General features: G+C 35.5%; 2 protein-coding genes across 2 annotated transcripts; one reads left to right on the forward strand and one right to left on the reverse strand.

The window, feature by feature from the left end:
- Positions 1 to 556: 556 nt before the first annotated feature.
- On the forward strand, positions 557 to 7318 carry LOC100782692 (ribonuclease TUDOR 1). Its single transcript, XM_003532240.4, has 17 exons — positions 557 to 709; positions 1006 to 1171; positions 1356 to 1430; positions 1568 to 1681; positions 1771 to 1875; positions 2553 to 2759; positions 2833 to 3060; positions 3137 to 3244; positions 3963 to 4133; positions 4330 to 4527; positions 4616 to 4978; positions 5060 to 5290; positions 5373 to 5561; positions 5642 to 5719; positions 5808 to 6002; positions 6417 to 6794; positions 6918 to 7318. The coding sequence occupies exons 2-17, from the start codon at positions 1013 to 1015 to the stop codon at positions 7104 to 7106; spliced, it is 2988 nt and encodes a 995-aa protein (XP_003532288.1). The 5' UTR covers positions 557 to 709; positions 1006 to 1012; the 3' UTR covers positions 7107 to 7318.
- A 4214-nt stretch (positions 7319 to 11532) lies between these two features.
- On the reverse strand, positions 11533 to 14932 carry LOC100785901 (calnexin homolog). Its single transcript, XM_003532246.5, has 6 exons — positions 14692 to 14932; positions 14503 to 14572; positions 12292 to 13418; positions 12132 to 12203; positions 11931 to 12047; positions 11533 to 11835 (listed from the first exon to the last, which is right to left on the reverse strand). Exons 1-6 carry the CDS (start codon positions 14785 to 14787, stop codon positions 11701 to 11703), a joined length of 1617 nt encoding a protein of 538 aa, XP_003532294.1. The 5' UTR covers positions 14788 to 14932; the 3' UTR covers positions 11533 to 11700.
- Between the last annotated feature and the right edge of the window lie 170 nt (positions 14933 to 15102).

The raw sequence follows: 15102 nt of genomic DNA on the forward strand, positions 1-15102 counted from the left end.
GATTATGTGAAAGATTAATCTTGTTTGTGGGATGTAATTATTGTTGATCAAAAGAAATATTACACAATAATAATTAAATACAAATTTTTTTACTAAATATATTATATATTATTTTCACACGTGAATGTATTGGAATTTTACATCGTTCCATCCATTCTTAAATATAAGTTTTTTTTTTAATTTGCTTGTCCATTTTTATAAAACCCTTTTATAATTTCTAGATGTATTAATAATTTTTTTTTTACATATTCTTACTTAATTATTATTTTCTCAAACATTATTCAGAAACAAGTAAGAAAATAAAGAAAAAAATAGAAATTTTAGAATTATAATACAAATAATTGATAAATTTAATACAACAATTATTTTTCTTAACATATATGAATTAGTTAAAAGAGTTTTTCAATTAACAAAAGAATGAGTATTTTATTTTCTTTTCGATTAAAAAAAAGAAAAAAAAATACAAAATACACTAAAAAAAACGTCATTTATGAATTATGACGAGGGAGAGAGGGTGCAGACATTTGGTTTGGTAAGTTTGAATTTCAAAGTGGCATTTCCGTAATTTTGTTGGAAAAAGAGGGTTACACACTCACTGAGTTTGTAGAATTGAACTCTCGTCGTTAACATTGCCATTAATATAAACACACAACAGAACTATCTCTCTTTCTAGCCTCCCTGCATTGTGATCCGCCGCCGCTGAATCCTGGTTTGTTTCTCTGAGAGGCTCTCACTTCTCTGTCAATCCTCAATCTTCTTAGATCTTCCCAATTTATTTTGCTCTTTATTTTTGTTTCTTCTATTCTGCATGCACTCAGATTACATGTTTTGTTCTGTATTCGGATCTCAACTTCAATTCTCCATCGTGCATATGTTCTGTTGTTTTGATTTTCGGTGGTTCTGTTAATGCATGCACGCTGTGGATCTGTGAATGTATCGTGGATAAATAGAAAAAGTTTTGTTGTTTTGAATTTGAATTTGAATCTGTGTGTGTGGATATCGTAGATTGTAAATGGCGTCATCAGCGAGTGGAGCGACGGGATGGTACAGAGGAAAGGTGAAAGCTGTTCCTTCGGGGGATTGCGTGGTCATCATGGCCATGCCTACCGGCAAACCTGGTCCTTTGCCTGAAAAGTCCATCACGTTATCATCTCTAATGGCTCCTAGACTGGTAATTTTACTTGGTTCATGGAATTGAAATTGCTGTGACTGTGAATTGAAATTCTTTTGAAATTCTGTTGTACCGATTTTGTGGTTTATGATGTTTTCCGTATTCTAATTTCAAAATTGAAAATGCTTTCTGTGCTACTGCTGAGGTGTTTACATTAAAGTTCTTTGTTTAAAAATTTTGATAGGCGCGTAGAGGTGGTGTAGATGAGCCGTTTGCGTGGGAAAGTAGAGAGTTTCTACGGAAGCTTTGCATTGGGAAGGTAGGCAAACTGTATTTTTTTTTTGGTCACTTTAGTTGCGCTTACTCGTGTGAAGTAATCATTAAAAGTAAAATATTTATCAGTATTTTTTTTTTCATTTTTTTCAAAGCCTCTGACCTGGTATATGATTGGAACAGGAGGTGGCCTTCAGAGTTGACTACACTGTGCCATCGATAAATCGTGACTTTGGCACAGTTTTTATTGGGGATAAGAATGTTGCAATGCTGGTTGTTTCTGCAGGATGGGCCAAGGTTGATTGCCGTGTGTTTCTGTGTGGATGTGTGGTGTTTGAATTATTTCTGCATTGGTGAATTGTTATATTGTGGTTTTGTTGGTGCAGATAAGAGAGCAAGGGCAACAGAAGGGCGAGGCAAGTCCTTACCTAGCAGAATTGTTACGGTTGGAAGAACAAGCTAAACAAGAAGGCCTTGGTCGTTGGAGCAAGGTTCGTATATGAGTTTTTAGTGTTGGACCGTTAGACAGTAGCGAACAAGGTGTCTGTTAGTTGCAACGAACAAGGTGTCTGTTAGTTGCAATTTTAAAAATTACATGCAAATCCCTTGGTTACTGTCATTAACGAACAAGGCGTGCGTTAATTGTAACGAATAGGGTGTGCGTTACTCGCAACTTTAAAAATTACATGCAAACCCCTAGCTTTTTTGGCATCTTTGCGAACTTTAAACCAGTGCGGATTCTGTTTGGCATCTTTGCTGATGTAAAGTGTTTCCTTATCTACGTATGTTATTTAAATGTTGACTTAATTGCATGTTTGCTGTGTATTATGGAAATGAGTAATTTTTTGTCGCCTTACATGTTAGTTTCGATGTTGTTAAATAACCCTAATAGCTCTGCCAAAACACTATAAAGTGGCGTTTTTTGACCCCTCTGCCATAGGCAATCTTTGAAGGGAGGCCTGCTATGGCAGCGCCATAAACAATGGCGTGTTTATATGGTAGAATTTTGACCTACTGCTATATTCTTCCATTCAAACTGACCAAACAGGTTGATGCTGTAGTGTGACAGAAAATAGAAAAAGCATAATTCCCATCCCTTCCTAACATAGTTAACATATTATATAATCTGTCACGAGTAAACCATATATGATTTTGTTGCTGATTGCAGATTCCTGGTGCTGCTGAGGCATCCATCAGAAATCTACCTCCATCGGCCATTGGTGACTCTAGCAACTTTAATGCTAGGGCTTTATTAGATGCTAACAAGGGCAGTCCCATGGAAGGAATTGTTGAGCAGGCTCGCGATGGCAGTACCCTACGCGTCTATTTGCTCCCAGAATTTCAGTTTGTCCAAGTTTTTGTTGCTGGAATTCAGGTATATATCATAAATGCTGTTCCTATTTCTACCCTTTCCTAAGCATGCAAATAATTGTTTTCCTTTAAATTAGGCCCCACAAATGGGAAGGAGAGCTGTACCTGAAAGTGCTACTGAATCAGAGGTTACAGCTGATGCGACTAATGGAGATGTACCTGGGGAACCTCGAGCCCCACTAACATCTGCCCAAAGACTTGCAGCCTCCACATCTGCATTGGCATCTGCATCTGCTGAAACTACTGCTGATCCTTTTGCACATGAAGCTAAATTTTTCACTGAGATTAGAGTATTGAACCGAGATGTGGGTAATCTGCTTCTGTAACTTATTTTGCATGTTTCCTTTCTGCGGGTATTGTAAACACCAAGTGGGCATGTAGGTTCGGATTGTCCTGGAAGGTGTTGATAAGTACAACAATTTGATTGGGTCAGTGTATTATCCTGATGGTGACTCAGCAAAAGACCTGGCATTGGAGCTTATGGAAAATGTAAGTGCTTCACTTGTGCAGTGATATTACTGTGGTTTAGTTTGTTTTAACAATTTTCATGTTGGACTTCTAATATTTCCTGCAATAGTTTTCCACTTTTGCATGACCACATTGGCTTATGTGAGCAGCAACAAACTTTTAGCCACTTGAAACTTAATTTGAGGGGGTGTCCATTATTAGGATCTATCTGTGATTGACATATATTTGATGAACATGGTACAGAATGTATTGAAGCTTCAAAAAAGTATTTTATTAACTATATACCAACTATGGATTTGACATGGAAAAATTGTGCTTACCATTCGCGCAGACTTATGTGTTCATAGGAACGAGTTGCCCTTCAAAAGAAAGCATCAATACTGTTTGTATGGGTAGGATATTTTCTCCAAAGATTGTATGGGTAGAACATTGTCTCCAAAGCTTGGCCAATTTGTTCTTTGTATAATAAACTAAGCTTTAGTATATGTGCTTCTTAATTGTCAATTTTAGCTATTTTGTTCTTGTTTATTTTAGTTTTAATGCAATAAGCCAATATACTTCTGACATTTTAGTTGGAGTCTCTGGTTTCTTAGCCAATAGCTTTTGTAATTGTGCTAAAGTGATATGTATTAGTTTTCTGGAGGGAGATTTGAATGTTTTTCCTTGTCTCTTCATCTGATGAGATATCACTTAAAGTAGCCTGAGAATCTCTATCATTTTAATTTCTTCAATCAATCAGGGCTTTGCCAAATATGTTGAATGGAGTGCAAATATGATGGAAGAAGAGGCAAAGCGGAAGCTGAAGACTTCAGAGCTTCAGGCAAAGAAAAACAGGTTAAAGATTTGGACAAACTATGTACCACCAGCAACAAATTCAAAGGCAATACATGACCAGAATTTTACAGGAAAGGTAAAATTTTCTCTAACCATTGGTTTATCCCAAATTAAAAAGGATCTCATGGTGAATAATATCCCTGAGGATTTGGTTTTTGACCAAAGCCAATGACGTTGTGTGATCCACATATATTGTAGTTGTTGTATTAGTTTATCCCAAATATTCAATCTTCATTCATTTAAGTCTATTTTTTGGACTTATCTTTTTCCAGGTGGTTGAGGTTGTTAGTGGAGATTGCATCATTGTTGCTGATGATTCGATTCCATATGGCAGTCCACTAGCAGAGCGGCGAGTCAACCTTTCAAGTATTAGGTGTCCAAAAGTGGGCAATCCTCGTAGAGATGAAAAACCAGCTCCATATGCTCGCGAAGCAAAGGAGTTCTTGAGAACACGCCTCATTGGTCGTCAAGTATGAAAATATAATATAAATATGTAATGGCTTATATTGCTATCATTGGTGAATACTGTTATAATTAATCGATTACACCTGTTTTCAGGTAAACGTTCAAATGGAGTATTCTAGAAAGGTTGGTCCAGCAGATGGATCTGCTGTTCCATCAGGAGCTCCTGAAGCTAGAGCAATGGATTTTGGATCAGTATTCCTACCCAGCACTGTTAAGGCTGATGGTGTTGATGCCCCTTCATCTGTTCCACCAGCTGGAAGTCAGCAAAATGGGGTGAATGTTGGGGAGTTGATAGTTAGCCGTGGCTTTGGAACTGTCATTAGACACCGCGACTTTGAAGAGAGATCAAACTACTATGATGCTCTTCTTACTGCTGAATCACGTGCTATTTCTGGAAAAAAAGGGATCCATTCTGCCAAGGATTCTCCAGCCATGCATATAACTGACTTGACCACAGTGAGAAAAATGTTAATTGTACTATTTAACTTTTACTCTGAAACATTCTTAAATCTTTTCCCCACTTTTGATTCATTTTAGGCATCAGCAAAGAAAGCCAAAGATTTCTTGCCTTTCCTTCACCGAAGTAGAAAAATCCCTGCTGTTGTGGAATATGTCCTTGGTGGCCATCGCTTTAAATTGTTAATTCCAAAAGAAACTTGCAGTATTGCCTTTTCATTTTCTGGTGTCAGATGTCCTGGTCGCGATGAGCCATATTCTGACGAAGCCATCGCACTCATGAGGCGGAAAATAATGCAGAGAGATGTTGAGGTAATTAGGTTTCATCTGTAAACTTAAAATTCCTCCATGTTGTCAATTTTTTTCTTAATAAAATATATTTTTTAATTTTCAGATTGAGGTAGAGACTGTTGACCGAACTGGAACTTTCTTGGGTTCCTTATGGGAGTCAAGGACCAATATGGCAATTACACTGCTCGAAGCTGGTCTTGCAAAGCTGCAAACCTCCTTTGGCAGTGACAGAATTCCTGATTTTCATCTTCTGGAGCAAGCCGAACAATCTGCCAAGAAGCAAAAGCTGAAAGTAAGGAGGAGGTCCCAAATCATGCTGACATTGCCACTGTTATTTTACTTTTAACTGTTCTAAAGTGATCTATATTGTAGATTTGGGAGAATTATGTTGAAGGGGAGGAAGTATCTAATGGTGCACCTGTTGAGAACAAACAGCAAGAAGTGCTCAAGGTTCTTAGTATACTGTTGTATTATAAATGGCCTTTCTTTTTGTATCGAAAAATGCTGAATGATTTGCCCCATTGTTATATGTTCTTAGGTGTCAGTAACAGAAGTATTGGGTGGAGGTAAATTCTATGTCCAGCCTGTTGGGGATCAAAGGATAGCATCCGTTCAGCAACAGCTTTCTTTTTTGAACCTTCAAGAAGCTCCTCTGCTTGGAGCTTTCAATCCTAAGAAGGGTGACATGGTCCTTTGTCTTTTTGGTGCTGATAAATCTTGGTATCGGGCAATGGTAAGTTCTTACTTTTAGTTTTGTACCATACTATTGATAAGACATTGCCATCCTATAGATGAAAAAATTGATGAGAAATATCTCATTTTATAAGTCATGGAAACGTCTTTTCTTCCATTAATAAACCTGTTGATACTTTTAATTGCATAATTAAAGCCAGCTAGTAGAATTTTAAACCCATAGTATTACTGTTACGTGGTTTCATCTCATTAAGCAATATTTCATCTTGAACACAATCCTTTAAACAATTCTTTTACTGCCAGGATCTGAGATGAGACTTTATTTAGTCAGATATTTCCTTATATGTTCAGCACTTTGTGCACATGCTATTTGTCAACACATTTTGCACTTGTACTTTGTACCACCTAGTCTGTTCAGTCAAACTTCTTTATGAAATGGTATGGGATGTTGTAGGTAGTCAATGGACCTCGAGGACCTGTTGAATCTTCAAATGACATGTTTGAAGTATTCTACATTGATTATGGAAATCAAGAAGTAGTACCTTACTCTCAGCTACGGCCTATTGATCCATCTGTATCTGCTGCTCCTGGTATTGCACAATTGTGCAGCCTTGCTTATGTGAAGGTCCCAAACTTGGAAGAGGATTTTGGTGAAGAAGCAGCTGAATATTTGAGCGAACTCACTTTAAACAGTGGCAAAGAGTTTAGGGCCAAGGTCGAGGAGAGAGATACGTCAGGAGGGAAAGCAAAAGGGCAGGGTACTGGGCCAGTGCTTGCGGTAACGCTTGTTGCTGTAGATTCTGATATCAGTGTTAATGCTGCCATGCTACAGGTTTTAATTGCTACTCACCCCTTTGCTTGAATTGCTTTCAAAGGCATATACTTCGATATGTACACTCTATGATACCTAAGAAACAAACTTCTCTGATTTTGTTTCCTTTGTGAAAATTTCCAGGAAGGACTTGCTAGGCTAGAAAAAAGGAATAGGTGGGACAGAAAAGAAAGACAACAGGCCCTTGATAACTTGGATCCGTTCCAGGGCGAAGCTCGGACCAATAGGTGCGGGATGTGGCAGTATGGAGATATCCAGTCTGATGATGAGGACACTGCTCCTCCTGCTAGAAAGGCTGGTGGTAGAAAGTGAGTGTATTTTAAGAGGGGCGATAAGTTATAAAATAGACATTTTCTAAGAAAATGAACAAGTTATAGGCATGAACATTTTACTTCAAGGTAGTGGAAAAAAATGCCATATGTAATCCTTAGTAAGTTTTGTTTTGTTTTAAATTTTGTTGGTAGGCTGAGACAATTTTTTGAACAGATGTTATAATAAAAGGTGCATGTGGCAGGTGTTTCATATCTCGGGACAGCAGAGGTATTGTTTTATAGAAGTAATAATTTGTCGCAGTTGAGGTTTTTGTGGGATCTTTTTAGAAGAGCTCAAGTTCAATGTCCGGATAATTGTTTTTACATAAACATTTTAATGTCTTGCTACGCCATGAAGAGTTTGTATAGTAAAACTCTTCATTGATGTAGAAATGTTGATTGCATGATAGTGTCTAGGGGTAAATGTTTTTTGGTTTTTAACAATACTACGATTTTTGTTTAATTTTTATAAAACATTTTTTTTAGTTTTTACATTTAATAAAAAAATTATAAAATGTCGTGGATTAAGCCAATGGATGAATTAGATAATTTTTGAAACATTCTCTCCCCCTCAATTTTAATTTCCAAAATTTATAACTGGTTTTTTAAATATATTGTAACTTTTAATAAGATTATTAATTATTGATCAAATGTTACAAAAGATTCATGGATTTCTTAAAATATTGATAAATATTTTACTTTTAATGATTATTTCACACTAGCATCTATTTCATGAGCCAAAAAGTGCTCTAATGCTTCATGTTTAACGTTTGCTTTGTGCAAAACTTGTTAAAGAAAACATTTTGCGCGGCTTTATGTATTTACTTGTTTTATTAACGAAATGTTTCTAACTTTTTTCAACTCATGATTTTCCATGAAAAATAAACAAAATGCAAGTTATATACCTTTTTTTTTTTTTGAGAATGCAAGTTATACACGTTGCCAACATATCTTTTAAGGATAATCTTGAAAAGTTATCTCTCCTCTCCTACTATACAAAGGTGGATTGATGGCATATCAAAGAATCAATGGACTATCGCTTAAGACGATGAAGGTATTAATTAGGGGTATGTAAAAATTAGTTCACAATCGATTTCAAACTGTTTTAATCAATTTAATTTTACATTCAAATAATTAAATTGGTTTGAAAATCGATTCAAAATCGAATTAGTTTTAAAAAATTAATTTTAAACCGAACTAGTTTTTAATCAATTTTAAGAGTTGGACTAGTTTTGAATCGATTTTTGAATTATTTTTTTTTCAAAAAAATAAAAATTCAAGTAAAAACCAGTTTGATTAATCGAATTTGTTCCGGAAACAGTGCATTCCTTTCTCCTTAAACTAGTTTGAGAAAAAATCAATTTGATTTAGATTTGATTACAATTCGATTTAATCCAAACTGATTTTTTTTTTTTACACCCTTATTATTAAATATAGGCATATTGCCACAAGTTTTAGAGGCAGTTAACAAAATATTAAAAGGAGCAAAATTTTTACCACCAACTGCATTGGTAAAATATACTTATAGTTGATTGGTGGAATACTGTCTTAAAAAGTGAACACGCCACGACTGAGCGTAATAGTATTAGTAAGTTAACGTAGGCCATTACAAGAAATCAATGTGACATTTAAGAAACAAGGTTTGAGGTGGAAGATGTATTTAACCTAGTGTCCTGGTCACACAAAATGGAGGTCATAAATGGACAATGATATTGTTAAACCATTATTCCAATCATATCACACGTTATTTCCATATATGTTGTTTTTAACATTGATTTTTGGCAATCTGTTAAGCCCTGTGTATTCTTTACAATATCAATGCTTACTCTGTAAACTGGTGGCCAACTGCTAATGAGGATGTAACACGCCTAACAATATGAAGATAATAACCATTTTGAAAATAATATCTACGTAATAAAATGAGACCGAGAATTTTGAAAGATAAACCAAGTTCTTTAGATTTTTACTAATGAAAATCTTTGCATCTAATAGAATCTAAAAAAATTAGAAATAAAACTTATGAATGTTAGAGAAGTTTGTTGAGGTACAAGTATGATGTCAAGTTTCATATCAAATAAGAATGTAAATGTTAAACATCACATAAGTAAAAATAAGTCTTATAAACTTAAACTTTAAGATTTTGGATAGAAACAAAGAGAGTTACATGTTTTTCTATTACAACAATTTGATAATTTTTTATAATTTATATATAGAAAAAAAATAATCGTTAATTTTTTTCTTTCATTAAAAACGATTAACTGCAATTTTAATAAGAAAGTAATAAATGATAAAATATTAAAAATAGGGGATCATTAAATTGGTATTTTTTAAATTAAAATTTTATAATAAATTACAAGTTAATATCATTATTTAACTTCACCATTAAAATGTTTATAATATACCACTAAAAATGTAATTTGAAAAGTTGAATGACTATTGGTCTAGGTATAATTTGGGTATGTGAATTTAAAAAAAAAATAATTGTTGCAACCTTATTTACACCATTGAATCTTTATAATTTATGATAACATCAATTTATATAACTGTTGTGTGTCACTCAATGAATCAATGAATATGTAGAATATTAACTTCTTTTCTGTTAGAAGGCCCAAGGAAAGGCCTAAGATACCTTTTTATAGATACGTTCTAAGTGTGAGGAAAAGTTCCAAGATTATTCCCCCAACAAATCAATATTAACTGGAGTAACGTCACAATCCCAAGAAAAGATGTGGATCATGCAAACAAATCAATATCAACTGTAGTAATGTCTGTGTCCTCGTTGGCCTCAACAAAACACTCAACAAAATCCTATGATATTAAACCTATTTTTAAGTGTTCTGAATGAATGCAACTATATGATTCTTTCGGAGTAGTATGATTATAAGAACAAGATTTCAAAAAGATGATAAGGAACGAGCACATTAATTATGTTTACTGCTCAAAAGCTTAATTGGATGTAATTATAAGCTTAGCAGGTGCTGAAATGATTGACGAATGGGTAGTTTCTTAAAAATAGAAGCCAATCCAAAGAAATTGGATTTGAGTAATGATCAAGAAACTAATTTCTAGTGAAGCACGCGTAATCAAGAACTGCACTACTGCACTCAACAAGACAATGATCAAAATCCTTCACTACTACTGTCTCGGAAAAGTTCAATTTGAAGCGCAAAAAACAAACCGATATTACATCATGATATTTGTCACATCATAATTTTGTTTTATCAAGAAGGAACGATTAAAGGAAAATATCCTTCACAAGAAACATGATATGTAATTTAACAACTGGACTCAGAAGATTGCTTGAGACAGTACCATAAAGTTGTGTGACTCTACTTAGAAGAATGCTAAACATTGATCAAAAGGCTACCTGTCTACAATCAGAAAGTTAACACTTGATTTTCTAAACATCTTATACATCAAGTTTTCTTGAAGTTCAAGCCTTAGCACACTCATGGATTGACATTAAAAGGTTGATCAATAATATCTTCAAAAGCTTTTAAATGAATAGTGCATTATTGATAGAAAAAATCTTCACAATTGTATCAGACTGACTAGATATGCATTTTGATTTTGAGCTAAAACACCACCTAGATATGATAAGACATGGCATAAGGTATTTTGGTGGAGGTGTTGAGAGAAGTAGCAAAAAATGATGGAGGGAATGCCAAGTGATCTTTCTACCAAACTAATTTCTTGATCCTTAAGTTTCAAATGTTGACACATTTAAAGACATTCTCTACCAAGCTAGCTATTGAAGCATGTCTTTTTCAATTTCGAAATGATCTAGTCTAATACAACTGTGAAGTTTTCTTCTATCAATAATGCACTAATGTTTTTTTTTTTCTCTTCCCAATCTGATACAGTTGTGAAGCTTTTTTGCTATCAATGATGCACTAATTGTTTTTTTTTTTTTGTGTTTTTTCTCTCCCAATCTAGCTAGCTAGTGGGCTGGTATTGGTTTAAGAGAGCTTGTATCTTGAGCCTGTAGAGGATGTCGCAATATAATGGCTAAGCCTGCAGTTGGGTAATATTGGTGTGGCCTAAATTGGAATTTGTCATGATGAATTAATTTACAAGTAAACAGGTAAAATGTTCCTTTCCCAAAATTAAATGCACTTGAAAGGATGATATGCAATTAAGTTTATAAAGTAAATTCGTTAATAACATTTCCGAAAAATTATTAGAGAAGTAAGGATTCTGCCTGATTGCAGTCAAGATTCACACAGCGGAAATGTTTCCCACGTATTCTTTATGGTGGATCACGTCACACGTGCACTCAAACCAGGGTTCTAGTTTAAAGATGGAAATGTAACACAGTGAGTTGATTTCTGTGCTACATTACTAGAAAAATAATTGTGATTGTACAGCCTCAATTAGCTTAAAATGCTCAAGTCTCCAAAGTGATCATCAGCACGACACAAAATATCTGATCTACACTCCCTTATGCAATATCATCTTTCGAAAGGTGCAGGAGACAAATGACAAGAACGTGCTACCTACTACGGTATTTGGCCTAATGCCCAAACTAAGCTCAAAATTTATGTGCGGTAGTGTTCTTTAATGGCCGCCCCTGTCTGTGTCAAGTTTCAATCATTTCAATTGTCTCTCCTTGTTGGCTTCCGACGTGCAGGGGCAGATGATTCCTCCTTCTCTTTGTTTTCTTCATTCTCACCACTGCCTTGGCTACTCGCAGTTTCTGCGGGTTCTGGGTTTGTCTTCTCCACCCTTGTCTGCACAACAAGACACACACATGGGGTTTCAGAGATTAACATAATAAGAGTCAAGCTTAAAGTTCAGAGGAATATTAAATTGTTTCACTACTTACTGGCTTCTTCTTCCCTCCAAATATGAGCCTCAAGAAAATTGACAAGATGACAACCACAACGGCGACAACAATTCCAACGGTGAGATTTGGTTGCTCTTGACCCTTCTCAATGACATCCTGAATAGGTGATGGATAGAATTCAAGTTATATTCCAACAAAGATAATATTCCGAAAGAACAGACATTTGGTTTTGTTACTTACGTATATTTTAAGCTTGTAGGCACTCAGGAAGGGAATATCTGCGATCTTGTATAACAGGTCAAATACCTTCTTCTGCAAGGATAAGGAATAAAAATTATTGAGAATTGAAAGTGGGAGAGTTAAAAGTAGGGGGTGGAGTAAAAATGCAAAATGACATTACCTGGAAGCCAGCAAGGCCACTTGATCCAGCTTCTGAATCTTCTTCCTTCTGTTTTTCTTTCTCAACGGTAAACTTGGGCTTCCATCTAGTCTCCCGATAAGACTCGGCAATTTTATCATCTTTAGATATCAAGATGTTGTCAAACAATATGCCATCTTGCATCGTCCAAATCTCAATACCGATAGCAGCGATAGGCTCAAAATCAGGTTTCTTAAGTTCAAAGTAATCAGGGTTTGGAATATCCCGAGGCTTCCAAATACCCTTATAAGCAGGATTTTCAATAAGTGGGGCATGCCATTTTCCTTTATAAGCTGGATTCCTCTTCATTGGCCTCTTCCACTCACCACAACCGGGGGCTGCTTCACATTTTGGGTTCTCAATCTTTGGGGCTTCCCATTCACCATCCTCCTCATCATCCCAATCTTCTGGTTTTGTTGCCTCTGGATCATCAATCTCCTCGGGTTCATTGTCTAACCATCCTTCAGGTTTCTCTGCTTCTTCATCAACAATTTCCAAGGGTGCATCCTCATCCCAGTCATCTGGCTTTACTGCACTAGGGTCTGGAATTTTCTCTCTCTCATCCCAGTCCTCAGGTTTCTTATCATCAGAATCTGGGATTGTCTTGGGAGGGATAAGAGGGGGTTCAAAATCATCAGCAGATAAGAAATTTACCTTCTTCTTCTGTTCCCCATCAATCAATATTTGCAACTCATTGTCAGACTTCAAAATGGCCGTGTACACATGAGATAATTTGTCAGACGGGACAGAAGGGGGATTCTTAAGATGGTGTTCAACATACTCCCCACTCTTGGGATTTTTATGCTTGAAAATGAAGTGTACTTTGTTTGTGGCACCACACTTGTCAGGACCAAACATGATAGAATATGGAGATTCATTATCAAATTCCTTGGATTTCCATCCAGCCTCCTGTGGTCGGAGATATTTTAGATATGCACCACCACACTCAAGGCCATTCTGAAGCCGAGTTTCAAACTGAAGAACAACTGTTTCATCCTTGAGACCCACGGCCTCATCAAGTTCTTTTACTATAGCATATTTCCTTACTTTCTCACTGACAAGAAGCCCATAATCATCATGTCCCTCACTCTTGGCATGTTTCCAGACACCTAGAATCAAAACGACATATCAAATGTTATATCAGATTCTGCAACAGGCTATCATCATCACTGCAATAGCAAAAAATTAAAAACTAAAATATATATCTAGATGATGTAAAAGATTGGATTATTATATGCAGAGACTTAACAAGTGTGATACTCTTGAGCGCACACTTGCACTTGCAAATGTACATACAAAGTAGAGTAAAAGGGACAAATATTGATCATCAAATCTTATCACGGATGATATGAGTTAGAACACAAAAATCATGTCCGTTGTCACCCTTTAAATGGTGTCCATGTGACTCTTAAGTAGCTTTTAATTATTAACCATTATGGTTGTATGATCGATATATGTTCCTCTCACTCACACAAATAAATATCCCTCTCACTAGATACATCCCATCCGACAACAAGGTGTCATGAGCATTAATACAATGGGAGTTAAATTACACAATACTATTATTATCAAGCTAACGAGTGATTTCCTTATTACATGCCTTTAATTACCAGAAGAAACAGACATTGGATAAATTTTCTGTTTTCAATACAATAAACGTTCTTTTAATTAGCGTTCAATTTTTGTTTTCAACTAGTGCCCTCATTAGTCATTACATTAGGATAAAAGCTAACCAACACTCTAAAGGCACTTGTTAAGAAATCAATATCAATAGTAGTAAAAAGTAATTATTGGTAAAAAAAATTAAAAAATCGTGACATCAAAACATTTTCTTAAGTAATTGAAAGAATTTAACTCCTATTATTGCTGCTAGGCACTCATTATCAGACCCTTATGATTATTGCTTCAACTACCAAGACCACCTTTAATGGATTCGTTTTGCACGACTAGAATCATTAGATCTAGAAAGATTATCATTCAATTTCATCCAATTATGTAAATAGATTTGGATTTCGGAGTTATTCGTGACATGTGAGTAGTGTGATTAAAAACTGACTAGAAGTGCGTAAGAAATTCTCTTGAAACCAACAATGTCAAACAAATAACGTAAAAACAACGTTAAAAAAAAGTAGAATCATCACAAGAGAAACAATTCGCAATCACACAGAAAGAACCCAGGTTTGTATTAATTACCATTGTACTCATCTTTCTGAGACACAATCCAACGGTCTTCGAAATCCTCGTCGAACGACTCGTAAAAGATCTAAACCAAATCCACACACAACAATTCGTCAATTACGATAACACCAAAACGGAGATCCAAGCATACAATGCACACGGAACAAAAAAATTGAACCGAACGAAAAGGAGAAGATGAATTACCGCGTCATCGAAAGCGCGGAGAAGCTGAAACGAAGAGGCGGAAATGAAGAGGAGCAGCGCAAAGATACGCAGATAGATTCGTTTTGGTTCTCCCATGTTTCACTGTAACGGTGAAACCCTAATCCTGAAACGGAAGATAATTTTGCAATCTCTACTGTTAATTTAAATCTCAGTGGTGTTCGAAGACGAGGGTACTTATAGATCTTCCTCACTCTTGCCCTTCGTGCTGTTTCAACCAATGATTTTATGCGCCACGTGACAGTACCCAATAATATATTGCCACGTTGTACTTTAGCATCTCACCCCTGCCTCACGGCTTCACCGTTTCAAAGGAAATCTTCTAAGTTGTTTCATTTTCTTTTTAGAAAAATGATTTTTTTTTCTCAACTTCATGCATGGGTTAGGGCCTAG

This window comes from Glycine max, chromosome 8, assembly GCF_000004515.6.
Source record: "Glycine max cultivar Williams 82 chromosome 8, Glycine_max_v4.0, whole genome shotgun sequence".
Taxonomy (NCBI): domain Eukaryota; kingdom Viridiplantae; phylum Streptophyta; class Magnoliopsida; order Fabales; family Fabaceae; genus Glycine; species Glycine max.

Excerpts from the sequence above, each read along its gene's own strand:
- LOC100782692 (XM_003532240.4), top strand. The coding sequence starts at position 1,013 with ATGGCGTCATCAGCGAGTGGAGCGACGGGATGGTACAGAGGAAAGGTG. Across the intron at positions 5,291-5,372 it reads TAATGCAGAGAGATGTTGAG|ATTGAGGTAGAGACTGTTGA; the intron begins GTAATTAGGTTT and ends TTTAATTTTCAG. Across the intron at positions 6,003-6,416 it reads AATCTTGGTATCGGGCAATG|GTAGTCAATGGACCTCGAGG; the intron begins GTAAGTTCTTAC and ends GGGATGTTGTAG.
- LOC100785901 (XM_003532246.5), bottom strand. The coding sequence starts at position 14,787 with ATGGGAGAACCAAAACGAATCTATCTGCGTATCTTTGCGCTGCTCCTC. Across the intron at positions 14,573-14,691 it reads TCCGCGCTTTCGATGACGCG|ATCTTTTACGAGTCGTTCGA; the intron begins GTAATTCATCTT and ends GATTTGGTTTAG. Across the intron at positions 12,204-12,291 it reads GTGGCCTTGCTGGCTTCCAG|AAGAAGGTATTTGACCTGTT; the intron begins GTAATGTCATTT and ends TTATCCTTGCAG.